Here is a 20,752-nt window from a genome sequence, read left to right as displayed (position 1 = left end):
GGTAGAATGAAAATAAATTACCCCTGGATGTAAAAGGGAAAAGAATCACAGAATCAACCAGGCTGATAAAGACCTCAGAGATCATCAAGTCCAACCTATTACCTAACACCTCATGACAGCTAAACCATGGCTCCAAGTGCCATATCCAAGCCTTTCTTGAACACCTCCAGAGATGGTGACTCCACCACCTCCCTGGGCAGCACATCCCAAGGGACAATCTCTCTTGCTGGGAAGAACTTTCTCCTCACCTCCAGCCTACACTTCCCCTGGCACAGCTTGGTGCTGGTTGCCTGGGAGAAGAGACCAACCCCCACCTGGCTACAACCTCCCTTCAGGTAGTTGTAGACAGCAATAAGGTCTCCCCTGAGCCTCCTCTTCTCCAGGCTAAGCAACCCCAGCTCCCTCAGCCTCTCCTCACAGGGCTTGTAATGATAAGGTCCAAATAATCCCAGTGGTCTGATAACTAACAAAGTTACTTGTGTAAACTAATTTCTTCTCTCTCTTCAGCTTCTTTGCTCTGGCAGGTACCAGCTGGTGGCTTTTGCTTGGCTGTTGCTGACCTTGGCTGCTTTCTTGCAGTGGCTAAGTACTAACAAACTCCTCTCTGCTCTCTTTTTAGAATAATAAACCTTTATTAGAATAAACCAAACCAGGTTGGAAGAGACCTTCAAGATCATCGTGTCCAACCCATCAACCAATCCAACCCACCCAAACAGCTAACCCATGGCACCAAGCACCCCATCAAGTCTCCTTCTGAACACCTTCAATGACGGCAACTCCACCACCTCCCCGGGCAGCCCATTCCATAGCGCAATCACTCTTTCTGTATAGAACTTCTTCCTTTGCATAGGGTGGGGGAAGGGAGCAGGGAGGGGGAAGCTGTTGGTAACCCCCTGGTTTTGTCCAGGGGGGTTCCTGTGTTGTTTATAAATTGTAAATATTGTATATTTTGCACATATTCATTGCATTTTTGTGGCCTTCCAGTATCTGAAGGGGGGTCCAAGAAAGCTGAGAGGGACTTTTGAGGGTGTCAGGGAGTGATAGGACTGGGGGGGCATGGAGCAAAACTGGAAGTGGGTAGATTGAGATTGGATGTTAGGAAGAAGTTCTTCCCCATGAGGGTGGTAAGAGGCTGGCACAGGTTGCCCAGGGAGGTGGTGGAAGCCTCCTGCCTGGAGGTTTTTTGCAGCCAGGGTGGATGTGGCTGTGAGCAACCTGCTGTAGAGTGAGGTGTGCCTGGCCATGGCAGGGGGATTGGAGCTGGATGATCCTTGAAGTCCCTTCCAAGCCTGACAGCTCTGTGATTTCACATTTCTGGATTGCAGGTTTGCTTGTAAATAGAGCTTCATTTGCTTCCATCTGAGCTGCTCTGGCAAAGATTTATTCTGGGGACAACTTCAACCCACCACATCAACAGAAGTATTCTAAGAGCCTCTGACAGCCAGCTCAGGCCTGTGCCTTGCTCTCCTTCTGAGAATCCAGCAGTAAAACCTTCAGAATTTGAACATCAGGGGGAAAAAAATTCATTCTTTGATAGCCACACCACACTGAGAGTCTTGGATTTACTTGAAGCTGTAGGTAGTGGTGAGGGCAGCGTCACAAAATACCTCCTAGGTGGGAACAACACTTCTGGTTGAAGGAGGGCAAAGAATGCTGTTGAGAGGTAGGGTACAGAATAGAGGGCAAGGAAAGAAGAGAACTGGCAGCAATGATCACAGCACGTGAGACACAGAGCCCGCCTGGGCTGGGGCCCAGAACAAGCAAAACAATTGTGCCAGCAAAAGCAGACAGAGTCAGGCAATCAGGGATCAGCCCTGAGCCCAGTTCTAGTCAACATCTTTATCAGTGACCTGGATGAGGGGATCGAGTCAGCCCTTTGTAAATCTGTGGGTGACACCAAGCTGGGAGGCAGTGCAGGGTAGGAGGATGCTGCAGAGGGCCCTGGCCAGGCTCAGTCAATGGGCTGAGGCCAATGGGATGAGATTCAACAAGGCCAAGTGAAGGGTCCTGCACCTCAGACACAATAACCCCATGCAGGCTACAGACTGGGGGATGAGTGGATGAATAGCAGCCTGGTGGAGAGGGACCTGGGAGTGCTGGGGGACAGCAGCTGAATGTGAGCCAGCAGTGTGCCAAGGGCAAAGGCATCTTGGTCTGCATCAGGAATAGTGTGGCCAGCAGGGCCAGGGATGGAATTCTACCCTTCTGCTCCACTCTGCTGAGACCACAGCTGGAGCTCCATGTCCAGTTGTGGAGCCTCTGTGCCAGGAAGGATCTGGAGGTGCTGGAAGGTGTCCAGACCAGGGCCACAAGGATGAGCAGAGGGCTGGAGCTGCTCTGCTATGAAGAGAGACTGAGGAAGTTGGGGTTGTTAGTCTGGAGAGGAGAAGGTTCTGAGGAGACCTTCTTGTGGCCTTGCAGTATCTGAAGTGGGCTCCAAGAAAGCTGGGGAGGGACTTTTGAGGGTGTCAGGGAGTGATAGGACTGGGGGGGATGGAGCAAAAGCAGAAGTGGGTAGATTGAGATTGGCTGTGAGGAAGAAGTTGTTCCCCATGAGGGTGGTGAGAGACTGGCACAGGTTGCCCAGGGAGGTGGTGGAAGCCTCCTGCCTGGAGGTTTTTGCAGCCAGGCTGGCTGTGGCTGTGAGCAACCTGCTGTAGTGTGAGGTGTTCCTGCCCATGGAAGGGGAGTTGGAGCTGGCTGATCCTTGAGGTCCCTTCCAACTCTGACAGTTCTGTGATTCTATGATTTCAGCCTGTGGCTTTCACACAAATTCTGCTGGGAACTGGCAAAGGAAAGCAAGCCTGAGACCTACACAAGTTGTGGAGATAGGTGGGAAGCTAGCTACACATGCACCAGCACTGCAATCTGTCCTTTTGGCTCCCAAATCATACAACCCTCATCAAGTTCAACCTTCCTTCCAGCATCTCCATGTCCACTAGACCATGTCCCAGCAGGGCAGCCTCTAACCTGTCCTGGTGCCTGCTGTTATTCCTCCCCAGTTGCAGTCCCGTGCAGAGCTTGCTGTCCCCCAGGACACAGGACCTACAGCTGCAAGGTGCACAGTGGGTTTGCTTGCAGGGTGCTCAGCAATCTGGAACCTCTTGGGTATGTTCCTCAAGAGCTTGGGCAGCCCTCTCAGACCCCTCATAAATTGCCTGAGCTGTGAAATAAAGAAGACTGATTTCTGTTTATCTGCCTGGCAAGGCCAGGTTGTATTTTCTGCTGTTTAAAGCCGAGGGGTCAGGGAGGGAGTTATCTGCAGTGACATGAGCTGAAATATGATGGGGAAAGCATAAAGATGGGAAACAGGAGGTGCTGTGCCAATTATGTGCCACAGCTAACATTACTTCACATCTCTCTATAGAGGTCATAACTCAGAGCCAGGAAAAGCAGAGAACTCATCTTCTGCCTGCTCCGGGCTCTGCCTCCTCCTCCCTTGGTATGGGCTTGCAGCTTCTCTTTGTTTCTCTCTTTCTTTCACCTAGCATGCATGATTAATGACAATGCAAACATAAAAAGATCATTGAATTATCTCTATCCTGTTTGTTTATTCACCCTTCACCACTGGTGCAGAATTCTGAGGGATTTGGTGCCCTCAAATACCCCACTGGCTTGACAAGAAGCTGCCAGCTCCCTGTCAGTTGGCAGCAGGCTCTTTGCAAGTGTTGGTACCCACAAAGGGAATCAGTTGCTCAGGGGAGAATTGGAGACCCTGGAGGTTTAGTCCCTGCTGCTTTCATCACCTAAGAAATTCATGGATTCATAGAAAGGTTTGGGTTTGAAGGGACCATCGGTACCAACTCCCTTGCCATGGGCAGGGACACCTCTCACCAGCACAGGTGGCTCAAGGCCTCATCCAGCCTGGCCTTGAACACCTCCAGGGATGAGATGTCCACAACCTGTGCCAGTGTCTCACCACCCTCACTGCAAAGAATTTCTTCCTCATCTCCAGTCCCAGTCTCCCCTCTCCCAGCTCAAAGCCATCATCCCTCATCCTCTCACTCTCAGCCCCTGTCAAAAGTCCCTCCCCAGCTCTCCTGTTGCCCCCTCAGGTGCTGGAAGGCTGCTGTAAGGTCTCCCTGGAGCCTTTTCTTCTCCAGCCTGAACAGCCCCAACTCTCTCAGCCTGTCCCTATGAGTGGTGCTCCAGTGCTCTGATCATCTCCAGTCTCAATCTCCCCTCTTCCAGCTCACAGCCATTGTCCCTTGTCCTGGCACTCCCAGCCCTTGGCCGAAGTCCCTTCCTGGCCTTCTTGCAGCCAGGTTTCTAAATTCTTGGAGAGAAAACACTCCAGGTCTAGCCATTCCTTTTGCAAGTATGCTCTTTAAACTTACCAAGTCCCTTCTACCTGCACTGCAGAGCTGGCAGGCAGCTTGCTGGAGCTCAGCCCCTCCTGTCCCCACGGCTCTGCTTCCCCTCCCTGCCTTTGCCCTCCTTCAGCCAACTCCAGGCTGTGACCCTGTGAGAGAGGAGCAAGCTTCTCTGCCCTGCTAATGAAAGGTAATCTCTCTGCTTCTCTGGAACATGTATTCACAAGACACATCTGAAGGCAGGTATGAAAACCTTCTGATGGGAATTCCAACTGCAGCGACCTTGGGGCAATGTTTTATCTTCCTGTGACAAGTGCCTGCTGAGAAAGATTGACTTCTTGGCATCCAGCAGCCTGCTGGGCTTGGGGTGTTCAGGCTGTATTTCAGCCTGCCCTCTCTTTTACCTGAGTTAAAAACTGGTTGCAAGGGCTGGGAACTTCACACAGAAATGCAGACTCTGACCTTGCTTGAGCAGATTGCAGCCCTCCTCCTGGCTACAGAATTTCTTGCCTGTACCACTTGTGGCCAAGAAGGCCAATGGGCTCCTGGGCTGCATTCAGCAGAGTGTGGCCAGCAGATCCAGGGAGGTTCTCCTCCCATTCTACTCTGCCCTAGCCAGGCTCCACCTGGAATATTGCATCCAGCTCTGGGCTCCCCAGGTCAGGAGGGACAGGGATCTGCTGGAGAGTGTCCAAGAGAGGGCTACAAGAATGCTGAAGGGACTGCAGCACTGCCTGGGGAGGAGAGGCTGAGAGCCCTGGGGCTGTTTAGTCTGGAGAGGAGAAGGCTGAGAGGCATCTGATCAGTGTCTATCAATAGCTGAGGGCTGGGGGTCAGGAAGGAAGGGACAGGGACAGCCTCTGCTCACTGTGCCCTGGGATAGGACAAAGGACAAGGGATGGAAACTCCAGCACAGGAGGTTCCAGCTCAACATGAGGAAGAACTTCTTGACTGTGAGGGTCCCAGAGCCCTGGAGCAGGCTGCCCAGAGAGGTTGTGGAGTCTCCTTCTGTGGAGCCTTTGCAGCCCTGTCTGGATGTGTTCCTGTGTGATCTGTGCTGGATTCTGTGCTCCTGCTCTGGCAGTGGGGTTGGACTGGAAGATCTCCACAGGTTCCTTCCAACACCTCACATCCTCTGATCTGTGATCCTGTCTTGCAAGACCAGAGACCACTGGTTCAGAAAACAGAAGCCAGACTGTATTTATCAATCCTTTTCCTAAATCCTGGCCACACCAAGCAGTGCAGCTGCTGTTAGAGCCTCATTTCCCTGCTGTGGTGCAGGTAACCTCCCCTGTGACACTAAAGCAGCAAGCATTTTCAGGAGGCTCCACCACTGCCTGTTGGCTTGAGCTGTTGTTTCATCATTCAAAGAACCAGGCTGCAAAAGCTGAGACAGGAGGCTATGCCAGTGTTGGAAAATACGCAGATAACTAGTGAAGATGAAATCTTCCCTGGGACTCATCTGCAGCAAGAGGTCTCCTGAAGGTTTTGCTCTCAGCACAAATTTTCCATAGAATCACAGAATGCTCTGGGTTGGAAGGGACCTCCAAAGCTCATCCAGTCCAATCCCCTGCAGGCAGCAGGGACATCCCCAACTAGATCAGGTTGCCCAGAGTCCTGTCCAGCATCACCTTCAAGATCTCCAGGCATGGGACCTCAACCACCACCCTGGGCAACCTGTGCCAGTGTTCCACCACCCTCCTGGTGCAGAACTTGCTCCTCACATCCAATCTCAATCTGCTCTGCTCTGGTTTGAAGCCATTGGCCCTGGTCCTGTCCCTGCAGGCTTTTGCAAACAGTCTCTCTGCAGCCTTCCTGTAGCCCCCTTCAGGCACTGGCAGGCTGCTCTAAGGTCTGCCTGGGGCCTTCTCTTCTCCAGGCTGAACATCCCCAGCTCCCTCAGCCTGTCCTTGTAGCAGAGCTGCTCCAAACCCCTGATCACTTTCATGGCACTCCCCTGGACCTGCTCCATCAGCTCCAGGTCCTTCCTGTGTTGAGAGCTCCAGACCTGCATTTTTTCCTTTTAACTCTACCAAAGACAGGAGAAGGAGACAGATCTTCTCTTTTCCATAAGGGCAAAAGAGAGAGCTCCTGGTAGCTCCTGACCAAGGCAGGTAAGAGTTTGGCTTGCAGGATGGTTGCTCTTTCTTTCCACAGTGGGGAATGTCTCCTCTTCCTTCATGCTGTTGAAGCCACAGAAGAGAAGTTTGGTTTAACATATGGAGAAGAAGTGGCTGCTTAATTCAGCCCAACAGACAGCACAGAGCTGTAACAAGGTTCTGCACCAAGCACAGCCCCCAGCCTGTCCTGGAGACATCTGGACCAGCCCCAAACTGAGCTGCTGGACTGAGCTGCTACACCCAGAAGCCTTCAGACCACTTTGTCCATGTGGATTCTTGTTTCAGTTTTGCTTGTCCTCATGGTATCAAAGTGATTACACCACAACACCTTTGCAGGCAAAAGAAACCAAAGGTTTGAGGATTTTTTCATAAGGCCAGGGATGAAATCTTGGCTGAACCTGGTGTGGCTGTGATGCTCTTTGGTGACCTTCACATTTCTTCACTCCCCTCAGCTGATTCCCTCCATCCTCTCCCACGGTTCAGGGCAGCTTCCACAAGGCTGCAGAGGCTTTCTTCTCACAGACCCACACTGAAGGGAGTTTGCACTTTGCTGGAACACTTTGTAGAGCTGCACTCAAACACTTGGTGTTGTCTTCACTGGAGAGGTCTCACACAGGCTCACAGGGTGTGAGGGGATGGAAGGGACCCAAAGAGATCTTCCAGTCCAAGCCCCCTGCCAGAGCAGGCCCAGCTCAGGTCACACAGGAACACATCCAGACAGGGCTGGGGGAGTTCCAACTGCCCCACCATGGGCAGGGACACCTCCCACCAGCCCAGGTTGCTCAAGGCCTCATCCAGCCTGGCCTTGAACACTTCCAGGCAGGAGGCAGCCACAGCCTCCCTGGGCAACCTGTGCCAGTGTCTCATCACCCTCACTGCAAAGAATTTCTTCCTCATCTCCAGGCTCAGTCTCCCCTCTCCAGCTCAAAGCCAGTGTCTCTCATCCTGGCACTCCCAGCCCTTGTCAAAAGTCCTTCCCCAGCTCTCCTGGAGCCCCTTCAGGTACTGGAAGGCTGCTCTGAGGTCTCCCTGCAGCCTTCTCTTCTCCAGGCTGAACAGCCCCAACTCTCCCAGCCTGTCCCCACAGGGGAGGTTCTGCAGCCCTCTGATCACCTTTGTGACCTCCTCTGTACCCTCTCCAGCAGCTCCAGGTCCTTCTTGTGCTGGGGGCCCCAGAACTGGAGGCAGTGCTGCAGGTGGGGTCTGAGCAGAGCAGAGCAGAGGGGCAGAATCCCCTCCCTGTGCTGCTGTTCTCCCTGCTCTGGATGCAGCTCAGCACTCAGCTGCCTGCTGGGCTGCCAGGGACCACTGCTGGCTCCTGGGGAGTTTGTGACCAACTGACACCCCCAAGGCCTTCTCCTCAGCACTGCTCTCTGTCCATTCTCTGCCCAACCTGGATTTGTGCTTGGGACTGCCCTAACCCAGCTTCAGGACCTTGTTCTTGGCCTTCTTGAGCTTCATGAGGCTGGATTGAGCTCACCTCTGCAGCCTGTCCAGGTCCCTCTGGCTGGATCCCTTCCTTCCAGGAGGCCAACCAGGCCACACAGCTTGCTGTGTCCTGCCAACCTGCTGAGGGTACCTCCATCCCACTGCCCATGTCACTGACAAAGATGTTAAACAGCACTAGTCCCAGTACCTACCCCTGAGGGACCCCACTTGTGGCTGCTCTCCATTTGTCCTGGAGCTGCCCTTTAGATGACATGAAGCCCTCAAGAATGCCAAGGCAGCTGTGTGAGACAGCTACACCTTGCCTTCTGATCACCACAGACAGCACAGTTGCTGCTGGCTACCTGTTCCCAGGGCTGCACACAGCAACATGCTGCAAAAGCACCTGGCAAAAGCCTTTGCCCTAGCACTTGCTCCTCCTGCCATCCATCAGAGCCCAGGTCTGATTTTCAGGTTCTAGCACTGCTTGCTCAGACATTTAGGCTTGGCCAGGTTTCACCTGAGGGGAGGTGGGCAGGAGGGGGTTTGGCCTCTCCTGCTTTAAAACCTGAGCTGTGCTGGTGGCCATCCTGGGGGGCAGCAGTGCTGACCACTGTGAGCGAGGTGTTTGGGTTTCAGAGTGTCCATGGCTGCTGCAGCCTTGCATCATCTCCAGGGCTATTTTAGAAACTTCTCTTTGTGGCTTTGCATTATTAATAAGGTGTCTATAGAACTGCCTAGAAGAAAAAAAACCTCCTTCTGATCACTGCCTTGCATCTTGAGCCTTTCCTGGCCTGACTGGACCCAGTCCTGAGCTGGAGTACATTGATGTCTCTCTGTTCTTCCCGTCATTGGCACTACTCTCACCAGTTGCCACAGAGAGATATCCACAGCAGGGAAGAATCTCTCTTTTGAAGGACAAACTAGACCAGGTGAGAGGAGAAACAGTGAGTGCTGTGCACTGCTTGGCAGCAGGCTGCAACGAGCAGGAATCACAGAATCATTTTGGCTGGAACAGACCTCTAAGCTCATCCAGCCCAACCAGTCTCTAACTCTGCCCAGGCTGGGGCTCAACCATGGCCCTCAGCACCACAGCTCTGCCTCTCTGAAACACCTCCACGGGTGGGGATTCAACCACCTCCCTGGGCAGCCTGGGCCAGGCTTTGAGAATCACAGAACTGTCAGGGTTAGAAGGGATCTCAAGGATCAGCCAGTTCCAACCCCCCTGCCATGGGCAGGGACACCTCACACTACAGCAGGTTGCTCACAGCCACATCCAGCCTGGCTGCAAAAACCTCCAGGCAGGAGGCTTCCACCACCTCCCTGGGCAACCTGTGCCAGTCTCTCACCACCCTCATGGGCAACAATTTCTTCCTAACATCCAATCTGAATCTACCCATTTCTAGCTTTGCTCCATCCCCCCCCCGCCCTATCACTCCCTGACACCCTCAAAAGTTTTTCCCCAGCCTTCTCCTCTCCAGGCTGGACACCCCCAGCTCTGAGCCTTTCCCTCCATGGCAGGGCTGCCAGGCCTCTGAGCATTCTTTGGCTGTTCTCTGAGCACTTCTCTGCCCATTTTAGGACTTCTTCCTTTAGGGTTTACCCATTGGCCGATTAGGTTTGCTTCCAGCTGCTAAAGCCCCAGAGATGCCATCTCTGCCCCAGTGCTAGACCATGGCACTAGAACAGCAGCTCCAGTGGCCCTTCTCTGGACACTTTCCACTCTCCTCACATCGGTTTTGTCCAGCAGGGACCAAAATAGCAAGCAAGCAATGAAACCTGGGTGTGAAGTCATCTACCTTGGTGTGCTCTCAAAGTCATGGGCTGGGAAACAATTCACAGTGATCTGTGGTATTCAAGGGAACTTATTTGTATGGACCAGCAGACACACCAATCCTATTAGCATAGAGTGACTTCAGCACAGCCCTGCAGATGGATGTGAGGCTCCGCTGGCAGCCCGCGCCCGGCGGCCACGCTGCTCTCATTCTGAAGTCATCCCCTAAGCACAGAGCAGGTCCCATCAGCCCCACAGCAGATGAAGCTCCTCCAGAATGCCAAATGAGGTCATGGGTGTTCCCCCTGACTTCATTGCAAGTGGCAAGACAAAGGTGCCCTGCGTGCTTCCCAGCTCAGCAACTGAAGGATGCAAGTTGGCTGAGGAATCCACTGAGCCTTGGGATGCTGGGAAAGGTTCTGAGGTGAGAGCTGCTGCCTGGAGCATGTTTGTGACACACACTGTGTGCAGGGACTGAGGACACAGAGCTGCTGCTGCTGCTGCTGCTAGGTAAGCTGCAAAGATACAGAATCACAGAACTGTCAGGGTTGGAAGGGAGCTCAAGGATCAGCCAGGTCCAAGCCCCCTGCCATGGGCAGGGACACCTCACACTACAGCAGATTGCTCACAGCCACATCCAGCCTGGCTGCAAACACCTCCAGGCAGGAGGCTTCCACCACCTCCCTGGGCAGCCTGTGCCAGCCTCTCACCACCCTCATGGGGAACAACTTCTTCCTCACAGCCAATTTCAATCTACCCACTTCTAGTTTTGCTTCATTCCCCCTAGTCCTATCACTCCCTGACACCCTCGAAAGTCCCTCCCCAGCTTTCTTGGAGCCCACTTCAGATACTGCAAGGCCACAAGAAGGTCTCCTGGGAGCCTTCTCTCCTCCAGACTGAACAACCCCAACTCCCTCAGTCTGTCTTCACAGCAGAGCAGCTCCAGCCCTCTGCTCATCCTTGTGGCCCTTCTCTGGACACCTTCCAGCACCTCCAGATCCTTCCTGGCACAGAGGCTCCAGAACTGGACCCAGAGCTCCAGCTGTGGTCTCAGCAGAGTGGAGCAGAGGGGCAGAATCCCCTCCCTGGCCCTGCTGGCCACACTTCTCTTGCTGCAGCCCAGGCTCTGCTTGGCTCTCTGGGCTGCAAGTGCACACTGCTGGCTCCTGTGCAGGTTCTCCTCCCCCAGCACCCCCAAGGCCTTTTCAGAATCTTTGCCCTGATGTTAACCTACATTGTTCTTCTGCATAGCAACCTTGAAATATATCACACACTTTACTGCTCAGGTTAAGGCACACAGGCCTGATCTCCTCCTGTTCATGAGCACCAGATTTGTCATAAGGCTCTATAGAATCCCAGCATGGTGGGGGCTGAAAAAGACCTCAGGAGATTATAGAACCATAGAATTGGTTTGGTTGTAAAAGGCCTCTAAGATCATCCAGTCCAACCACCAACCCAACACCACCAATGCCATCAAACCATGTCCCAAGTGCCATGGCCACAGGCTTCTTGCACCCCTCCAGGGATGGGGACTCCACCACCTCCCTGGGCAGCCTGTGCCAAGCCCTGACCACTCTTGCAGCAAGGAATTTTTCCTCACCTCCAACCTAACCCTCCTCTGGCACAATTCAAGCCACTTCCTCTGGTTCTATCAATTAAGACTGGAGTGAAGAAACCAACCCCCACCTCAGTGCAACCTCCTTTCAGGAAGTTGTAGAGAGCACTGTGTTCCAACCCCCCTGCTAAAGCAGGGCACCCACAGCAGCTTGCCCAGGAGCACAAGGGCCAGGTGGGTTTGGAACCTCTCCAGACAAGGAGCTTCCACAGCCTCTCTGGGCAGCCTGCTCCAGGCCTCCAGCACCCTCACACCAAAGGAGTTTCTCTTCCAGACATTCAGGTAGAACCTCCTGGGTTCAAATTTGTGCCCATTCCCCTTTGTCCTGTCACAGGCAAGAGTCTGGTCCCAGCCTCTTGACCCCCACAAGTCCCTTTATGTCTTGCTGAGCATTGCACAGATCCCTTCTGGGGCTGCTCTTCTCCAGGCTCTCAGCCCCAGGGTTTTCAGCCTTTGCTCCTCACAGGGGATGCTCCAGGCCCCTCAACAGCTTTGTAGCCTCCACTGGACCCTCTCCAGCAGCTCCCTGAACAGCACAGAGCTTTTACCCTTTTTAACCAGAACTCTTGGCCTTTACTTCTCTGAGAGGTAACCTAGATCCCACCCTGACACAAAGATTTTGGGCAAAGAGAGAGAAATGTAGGGGGGAGCTGCTTTGTCCTTGTAGCTATAGAGATATGAGCTGAATCAGCTATTGTAGGTTCCTATACATAGTGAGAAGGAGGAAGCAGAAGGTCAAGGAGACAGCTTGAGCAGGAATGGTTCTGTTGTGATAGAACCAAGATCTCTGTGTGCTAAGTGGGAGATGTTGCTGGGGTCAAGGCCTCCACAAGCCAAGAGTCCTGCAGAGCAGGAGCTGGGGGAGAGAGCTGTCTGCCTTTTCCCTTCACCTGGGCACATCAATGAGAGAAGAATAAACCCAAGGAAAACCAAAGCAGCAGCACTGGCTGAACCCCAGCAGGGTCAGCATCACTGAGGGGTTTCAGCACTGCAGAGGATCGGTTAAGTGCCACAATCCAGACCAGGTGCTTTGCCTACTTGCAGCTTGGGTGCTGTGTTTAATGTGGGGCACCTGGGATTTTAAATTAGTGGGGGGGTTAGGTCAACTTTTAATTGGTTTCAAAGTCCAGGTAGTGCTTTTTGGACTGGAACTTCTCTGGGAACTTCTTTACCGTAAGGGTCCCAGAGCCCTGGAGCAGGCTGCCCAGAGAGGTTGTGGAGTCTCCTTCTCTGGAAGCCCTTCTGGATGTGTTCCTGTGTGACCTGAGCTGGATTCTCTGGTCCTGCTCTGGCAGGGGGGTTGGACTGGAAGGTCTCTTTGGGTCCCTTCCAACCCCTGACATCCTGTGAGCCTGTGACTGCTCCTTACAGGGAGAGAGCCAGAGAGTGAATTGTGGGGCAGGCCTGTAGCACTCAGGCTGTGTTTCTACTGAGTACAAGTCTTAGTGCCTTATACAGCAGGCAGTGGAACAGGGAGATGGTGGAGTCCCCATCCCTGGAGGTGTTTGTGGTAGTTTCAGGCTATGCCTTTAAACATTTTTTTTCACAGATCTTGAACAGGACATACTAAAGATGTAAATAAGTCACTATTGGGTATAAAAAAGGGAAATAATGATCATTCTAAACAATCCCATTGGAAAGACAAAAGGCTTAAGGTAGTAATGGGAACAATTTCTCTCTCTTCTTGCTTCCTTAGGGCTGGCAGATACTAACTTGCTTTTGCTTGACCTTGGCTGCACTGCTTTTGTTGTGACTGCTATTAACTTCTCTGCCTCTGTCTCTTGTTCTTTTTGTACAAGGGGGTAAGGGGGAGGCAGGGAGGGAGAAGCTAGAAGCTTCCCCTGGTCCTTGGCCAGGGGGAGTCCTTGTGCTGTTTATTAATTTATTATTAATAGAGGGCTGGAGCTGCTCTGCTGTGAGGACAGACTGAGAAAGTCGGGGTGGTTTAGTCTGGAGAAGAGAAGGCTCCAAGGAGACCTTCTTGTGGCTTTGCAGTATCTGAAGGGGGCTCCAAGAAAGCTGGGGAGGGACTTTTGAGGGTGCCAGGGAGTGATAGGACTGGTGGGGGTAGAGTAAAACTAGAAATGGTTAGATTCAGATTGGATGTTAAGAAGAAGTTGTTCCCCATGAGGGTGGTGAGAGACTGGCACAGGTTGCCCAGGGAGGTGGTGGAAGCCTCATCCCTGGAGGTTTTTGCAGCCAGGCTGGATGTGGCTGTGAGCAAGCTGCTGTAGTGTGAGGTGTCCCTGCCCATGGCAGGGGGGTTGGAACTGGCTGATCCTTGAGGTCCCTTCCAGCCCTGAACAATGCTATGATGAATTGTAAATATTGTACCTCCTGTATCTTTGTACCTATCCATTGCATTCCATTGTAGATTGCAGTTGTGCCTGTAAATACAGCTTCCATTGGCCTCCAGCTGAGCTGGGCTGGCAAATTTAGTGTTGGAAGGAGTGGGGAATTTTCAACCCACCACAGTGCTCCAGAAACCTATGGCCATGGAACTTGGGGACATGGTTTGGTGGCCGTGGTGGTGTTGGGTCAGTGATTGCACTCAGTGATCTTAGAGATCTTTTCCAAGCAAAATAATTAGATAATAATACTTCATGGGGCTGGAAGGGCTGAGTGGTTTCCTCTTTGGGATGCCTTAGCATTCACCATGGCAGGTTTCAGACCTATGTCAGCTCTACCACAGTTTGTTTCCCAATGTAAATGTCTCACCTGTTTAGGTGGGAATTTTGGGGGGCCTCTTTCAATGGGTTCTGCAACCTGGATGCCTTTCAGCACCTGATTGTCTTCTGAAACCAAGGATGAATCTGCCCTATCCATCTTAGCCTCATAATGGATAGATAGAACATATTAAGAGTTATCACCTCAAAGACAGATCAAAGTCTACTTCCTTCAGTATTGACTTTCTTTAAAAGGGCCTAAATATAACCTGCTAGCTAAATAATTCAATTTTGGGAGGGAGGAACTTGAGTGCATGTTTATACAGCACACCACAATACCCCCACAGCTCTGTGAGCTGTTGGAGGAGAAGCAATCCTTCTCCCATCCTCTGTGCAAGGAAATGTTCCTCTTAGCCTAAATGAGGCCAAATCTGTCAGCCACCCAAATGGACTCTTCGGTGACAGCAGTGGCAAGCTCTTGCATGGATCACTGACAGAAAGAGCTCAGCTCAAGGAGCAGAAGCCATCAGCTAGTCTGAATAAAAGCTCTGGTTTCAGATGATTCCCAATGTCATGCAGGGTGGTTTTTACAGTCCCCACTTGACTCACTCTGAGCATCAAAGTTGTTGAAAGATTAGTAACTTGCACAGGGCTTTCAAATTTAGTTGTCTCATTCTCTTCCTTGATCTTTCCTGCAATATCACAGGATCACAGGATGTTAGGGGTTGGAAGGGACCTCTGGAGATCTTCCAGGCCAACCCCCCTGCCAGAGCAGGAGCATAGAATCCAGCACAGGTCACACAGGAACACATCCAGACAGGGCTGCAAAGGCTCCACAGAAGGAGACTCCACAACCTCTCTGGGCAGCCTGCTCCAGGGCTCTGGGACCCTCACAGTCAAGAAGTTCTTCCTCATGTTGAGGTGGAACCTCCTGTGCTGCAGTTTCCATCCCCATGTCCTATCCCAGGGCACAAGTGAGCAGAGGCTGTCCCTGACCCTTCCTTCCTGACCTCAGCTATTGATAGACATTGATCATATCACTCTCAGCCTTCTCCTCTCCAGACTAAACAGCCCCAGGGCTCTCAGCCTCTCCTCCCCAGGCAGTGCTGCAGTCCCTTCAGCATCCTTGTAGCCTCCCTTGGACTCTCTCCAGCAGATCCCTGTCCCTCCTGAACTGGGGAGCCCAAAAAATATCCTCCAGTTTTGGAAAGTGCAGCCAGCAGCATGCAGATGTCACCTGCTCAGCCCGCACAGGAGGAGTGCAGAGCACAGCAGCAAGGAGCTCTGCTGGAGCTCCCTGTTTCATGAGAATGCAAGGAGGGAGGTACCAGGGATGTCTCCTGCTATTTATCCCTATATGACAAAGCTGCCTGGAGCCAGTCCAGCCCAGAGTGTTTCCAAAGAAGCCAGAAGCCAGGACACAGCAGCTGTACAAATCCTCAGGCCTCTTCTAGCTTCTATCCTCAGTCACTCATGAAATATCCAGGGTTTCTATTAGGCTAAGCATTGCTTCATAGGTTTTCTGGTGGACCTGGCACTCCAGGACAGGGTTGAATGGCCATGGTGGTCTGGGGCTGCTGGTTGGACTCGAAGGTCTTACAGAGCTTTTCCCATCAAAACAATTCTGTGATTCTGTTTTGGGCAGGAAAGCAGAAAGACATCAAGGCTGGAAACCACAGATCCCAGCTTCAGCTTCTGGACACAGAATGCCACAGTGTGGGTGAGGAGCTTTTAATGAAGGCTATGCCTGTACTTGGGAAACACTTTTCCTCAGTCCTAGTATTTTATGTGCTGTGGAATCAGCAGGCACTGAGTAAGCTCTCTGCCACTACATGTCTCACAGCACAGGGGCATGAGAGGCTTAATCCTCCCTGCTGTTTCCTCAGCTATTTGTTGGTCATGGAATCATAGAACACATCAGGTTGGAAGGGACCCTCAGAGGTCACCTAATTAATGAGTCATTACTAATGCTGGTTTAGTTAAGGCTTTTGATGTGTTTTGTACTGTTGTGATAACTGGGGAGGGGGGAATCTAGAAATGGGATCTTCTGCCTGTTGATTGGAGCAGCTTTTGTTCAGCCCTGGCATCCCAAACCAGAACACACACCACGTTCTTTCCAGCGGGAGAGAGGCCGCTAGAGCTGCTGCAGAATAACTGCTCTGTAAGTCTCTTATGAGACGCTGCTGGTCCTTAGTCCCACCAGGCACAGACAGCACTGCCGAGACACCTGCACCCCAGAAGTGCAATTCTAGCCCTGCTCAGCAATCCTAACCCTGCTCAGTGGTCTCTGACCACCACCTTTAATCGAGCCAAACACCTTCCTCACATCCTCAGGCATTGCTCAGAAGGAAGCCCTTCCCAAAAGGATTAGTGAGAGCAGGGCAGAGAAACTGGCAAGCAGGGCAGTGGAAGCTAAGGCACAGGGCAGTGCTTCCTGAGCACAGCAAGGGCAGCAGCAGCTCCCCTGCCAGGAGGAACTGCTGATGCCAGTCGTGTTGGCAATGACATAGAATCACAGAATTGTCAGGGGTGGAAGGGACCTCAAGGGTCATCCAATTCCAGCCCCCCTGCCATGGGCAGGGACACCTCACACTACAGCAGGTTGCTCACAGCCACATCCAGCCTGGCTGCAAAATCTTGAGGCATGAGGCTTCCACCACCTCCCTGGGCAACCTGTGCCAGTTTCTCACCACTCTCATGGGGAACAACTTCTTCCTAACATCCACTCTCAATCTACCCATTTCTAGTTCTGCTCCATTCCCCCCACACACACTCCTGTCACTCCCTGATGCCCTCAAAAGTCCCTCCCAGCATCCAGCTGAACGTGGGCAAGGCAAGGTTCCTGCCCCAGCTGGCACCAGCTGTGTGAGCACCACCAGCCATGCCCCGTGCCCCCCGTGCCCCCTTGTCCACGCCACGCTGGTCAGTAGGAAGCAGGCAGACCACATACCCACTTTCAGCTCCTTCCCGAAGACCGTCCTCTCGCCCAGGGCAGAGCAGTTCCAGCGCCCATTGCGAAACTGGAACTGGCACTCGTTGATGCCCATCTGGGACCCTTCCCCGATGACAATAATCGCGTCGGGCCTGCTCTGGCAGATTGCCCGCTGCCGGGGGGCAAGCCCCGGGATCTTGTTACAGATGATGCTGGCTCCCAGGGCCACCACAGAGGAAAAGCCCCTGCAACGACAAGACGGCAGGAGGGGTGGCTGAATAGGGGCTCGTCCCCGGGGAGACCACCGCGTCCCGCTGCCTCCCGGTGCGGCGGGACCCTGCTTCGGCAGGTGCCCCCGGAACATATCCCTCTCTTCCCCGAGTCGCCTCTCCCTCCCCACAGCCGCGGCAGTGATAAGAAGCACGTGGGGCTCCTGCCAAAACGAGACCAAACTTCCTCATCCGTCAGTTAAAGCGCAGGCAGCTGCCTTGCGTGCCCGGGACACGCACCGGCAGCAGGCTGGGAGGGCTTTCCCTCTGCTGTGGAGCAGCTGGGAGGGGAGGGAAGGGGATAACCCACGCTCCCTGCCCGCGGGCTGCGCCGCCTCCATCTCCCCGCAGCTGAGCGCACCTGGGCAGGCAGCGCCGGGACGGCTCGGCGTGGCCGGGGGACGCTGCAGGGCCGGGGGGGATGCTGCGGATACCAGGGAGAGGTGGGGGGAAGCTGCGTGGACAGTGGGGAGAGCAGCTCCCTTCCCGCTCCCTGCTGCCGCCGCCGGGGGTGGGGGGGGTCGGTGGGGGGAAGCGGGCTGCCGGCAGGTACCTGCGGGCGCCAGTCCCTCCGGTCTCTCCCTCTTCCCCACCACAGCTCCGTTGTCCCCTGGGGATCACCCGGAGGGGTAGGGACTCTATCTGTCTTTTAAGAAATGATCATCAGCACTACCATCTTCTGGCTTTTGCTTTTCTTTCTTTCTTTCTTTTTCTTTTTTTTTTTTCTTTTTTCTTTTTCCCCCCGAGGCTTCCCGAGTGCAATAGTAACAGGTCTGGGCAGGTCGGGCTGGGAGCGAGCGAGAGCGCGATTGTTATAAAAGACACCCAGAAAAAAGGAAAGTTCCTTACCCGATCTTGATGTAGACAATGCCCAGGCTCAGGAAGATGTGGAAGATCCAGCGCCTTGTTTTCCTGTTCATAATTCCTCGCTTGCCGTGTCTCAGCCCCGCATGCGAAACGACGCCTGTGCCAACGCCGCCGGCCCGGGCCGGTGCTGGCGGAGCCGCCGGCTCAGGGCAGCGGGGCCGAGAGGGGCAGCCCCCGTCGTGCCCCGAGCAGCCCGCCGCTGCCTGCCGCCGAGCCCCCCGCCGCCTCTCACCATATCCCCCTCCGGGGCCCGCTCGCTCCGAGCTGCCCCGGAGCCGTATGCCCGTCCCGCGTCGCGCCTTGTCGCTGCCGAGGGATAGGGGCTGCGGGTCCCTCCCGAGCGCCGGCGGCCACCCGGGCCGGTGTTCAGTGTCCCCCGCACTCTCTCCCCCGGGATTTGCCTTTCCTCCCTTTCTCTCTTCTTCAGCTCCTTGGGCGTGTTCTCCAAAGGAGGGAGTTGTCCAGCCGGGGGGAAAAGGGAGGCGGGGGGAGCTGGAAGAGGGTGAGCGGCAGCGATCACCTGCCTGCGGGCAGGCTCGCAGCCACCCCGCTGCAGCCGGGAGCGCGGCTTCTCCTGCGGGCACTGCCCGGGGGACGGCGACAGTGGCTGCGGGAGGTGTCACCGGGGGGTGCCCCCGGGGCTGGCCCCGGCCCGCCGGCCGGCATGGGGCCGCACCCCGCGTTACTACGCGCCGGCCGGCACCGGGGACAAGGGCTCGGGAAAGGGGAGGGGGAGTCTGAAGTTTTTACTCCGCGATAGCCACCCGTTCGCCGGGGCTGCCAGGCACCTGGGGCTGGTTTTATGCGTTTGCCCCGGCCCCGACGCTCCTCCCCCGGCTCTGCCTCCCTGCCTGTAACGTGCTGCTCCTCTCCCTCCCGGGATCCCAGCCGAGGTGAACCGGTGCGGAGGGCTGAGCCGCGGGCGGCGCGCAGCATCCCCGGACCGCCGCTTGGTCGCGCCGCCGGGCGGCTGGGGCGGTACCGGCAGGTGCGGCGGGCACGGGGAGAGCCCCGCGGGGCCCACACCGTACCTGCGGGGACTCGCGGGGCCCGCTCCTCTTGGTGGCTGTGTAAAGACTGGGGTAGGGCCGCAGAGCCGCTTACAGCCGCTGTCCCGCGGGGCACCGGGCTCACACCGTGCGTACGTGGGACACGCCAGGCTCACAGCAGGTGTCTGTGGGACACGCCGGACTCATAGCAAGTGTCTGTGTGCACACCGGGCTCACAGCAGGTGTACGTGGGGCACACCGGGCTCAAAGCAGGTGTCCGTGGGGCGCAGTGGGATCAGAGCAGGTGTCTGTGGGGCACACTGTGCTCACGCCAGGCTCACAGCAGATATGTGACACACCGAGCTCACACCGGCACACGCCGGGCTCACGGCGGGTGTCTGCGGGACACACAGGGATCACACTGGGTATCTATGGGATACACCAGGACTGACCCCCGGCGGCAAGCAGCCGGCTGAGATGCCGGAGCTTCCTGCCGGGAACAGGGGGTCCGTCCCGGCCGAGAGGAGTATCCCGGCTCGGCGTTGCGGGAATTGACACGGATATGGTGACTATTTTATTATCCACTTAAAATATTTCTAGCAGGGAGGTTACCTAAATGATAACAGGGGTGTGGCGCGGGAATTGTTCTGCTGATACTGTTTTTCTGAAAACAAAACAAAAAAAAAACCAGCCCGGCGAGAGGCCCCCGGGACCCCTCCCGGGAAGCCGGGCTGAAGCCCCTTTCACGGGGCAGCGAGCCCGACCCCGCCGGTGCCCCCCGCAGCCCCGCCGCCGCCCGGAGCCGCCGCGGCAGAGGGGTCGGAGAGCGGGTGGCAGGGGTGGGCTCAGCGCTGCCAAGGCTGTGCCCGCGGAGTGCCCGGGACGGGGCTGGTGCCGCAGCCCCGCTCCGCAGCCCCGCTCCGCTCCCTGCCTGCTCCGGGATGCCGCTGCCGCAGATGCATTCCTATCGCCTTCAGCTTCCCGTAGCGGCCCTCCCGCAGGCAGCCGGGGGGCTGACGGCCGGGCAGCCACAGGCCTGTGCGGAGACGGAGGGGACATCTGGGGACATTCGGGGTGCCGCTGGCGTGAGGTGGCCCCGGATCCTCCCGGATCCTCCCGGATCCTCAAGCCTGGCCCGGCGCGGCCCGGCCCCGCCGCAAACTCTTTGGCAGAGCGCCACCTGGCGGCGCGGCGGGGCGGCAGCTGCGGGCACAGCGGGCAGGGAGCGACCGCGGGCACAGCGGGCACAGAGGGAGACAGCGGGCACAGTGGGTACAGAGGCAGAGAGCGGGTACAGCAGGCACAGCGGGCACAGTGTATACAGAGATAGACAGCAGGTACAGCAGGCACAGAGGCAGACAGCGGGCACAGCGAGTACAGCGGGTACAGTGGGTACACAGACAGGCAGGGGGCACAGTGGGCACAGCGGGCACAGTGTATACAGAGACAGACAGCAGGTACAGTAGGCAGAGACAGCAGGCCCAGTGAGTACAGTGGGCATAGAATGTACAGTGGGCACAGTGGACAGAGACGGTGGGGACAGTGGGCAGAGACAGGAGGTACAACAGGTACAGCAAGCACAGAAGGCAGTGACTGCAGGCACAGCAGGGGTAGGATGGGTAGAGAGAATAGAGACTGGGTGGAGAAAGTAGGCTCAGCAGGGCAAAGCAGACAGGGAGAGTGGGCAGAGAGGCAGTGGGCACAGTGAACAATGAATGTGCAGAGCAGGCAGACAGCAGGCTGAGCAGGGCAAAGTGGGCAGAGAGGTTGGGCACAGTGGGC

The 20,752-nt window shown here is 55.2% G+C and overlaps 1 protein-coding gene across 1 annotated transcript in view; it reads right to left on the bottom strand.

Moving 5' to 3' along the window:
- WNT7A (Wnt family member 7A) overlaps nt 1–18,740 on the bottom strand; it is a 69,300-nt gene extending 50,560 nt beyond the window's left edge. The window contains 2 exon segments of the mRNA XM_068162687.1: nt 16,868–17,090; nt 17,964–18,740. Coding sequence (XP_068018788.1) covers nt 16,868–17,090; nt 17,964–18,034 — 294 coding nt within the window. The 5' untranslated portion in view covers nt 18,035–18,740.
- Nucleotides 18,741–20,752: the final 2,012 nt, after the last annotated feature.

Source organism: Melanerpes formicivorus, unplaced genomic scaffold (genome assembly GCF_026170545.1).
Source record: "Melanerpes formicivorus ecotype bairdi unplaced genomic scaffold, bMelFor1.0.p_v2 SCAF_66, whole genome shotgun sequence".
Classification (NCBI taxonomy): Eukaryota; Metazoa; Chordata; class Aves; order Piciformes; family Picidae; genus Melanerpes; species Melanerpes formicivorus.
The sequence above is the reverse complement of the archived record's forward strand: the minus strand, read 5'-3'. Positions and strand labels throughout refer to the sequence as shown.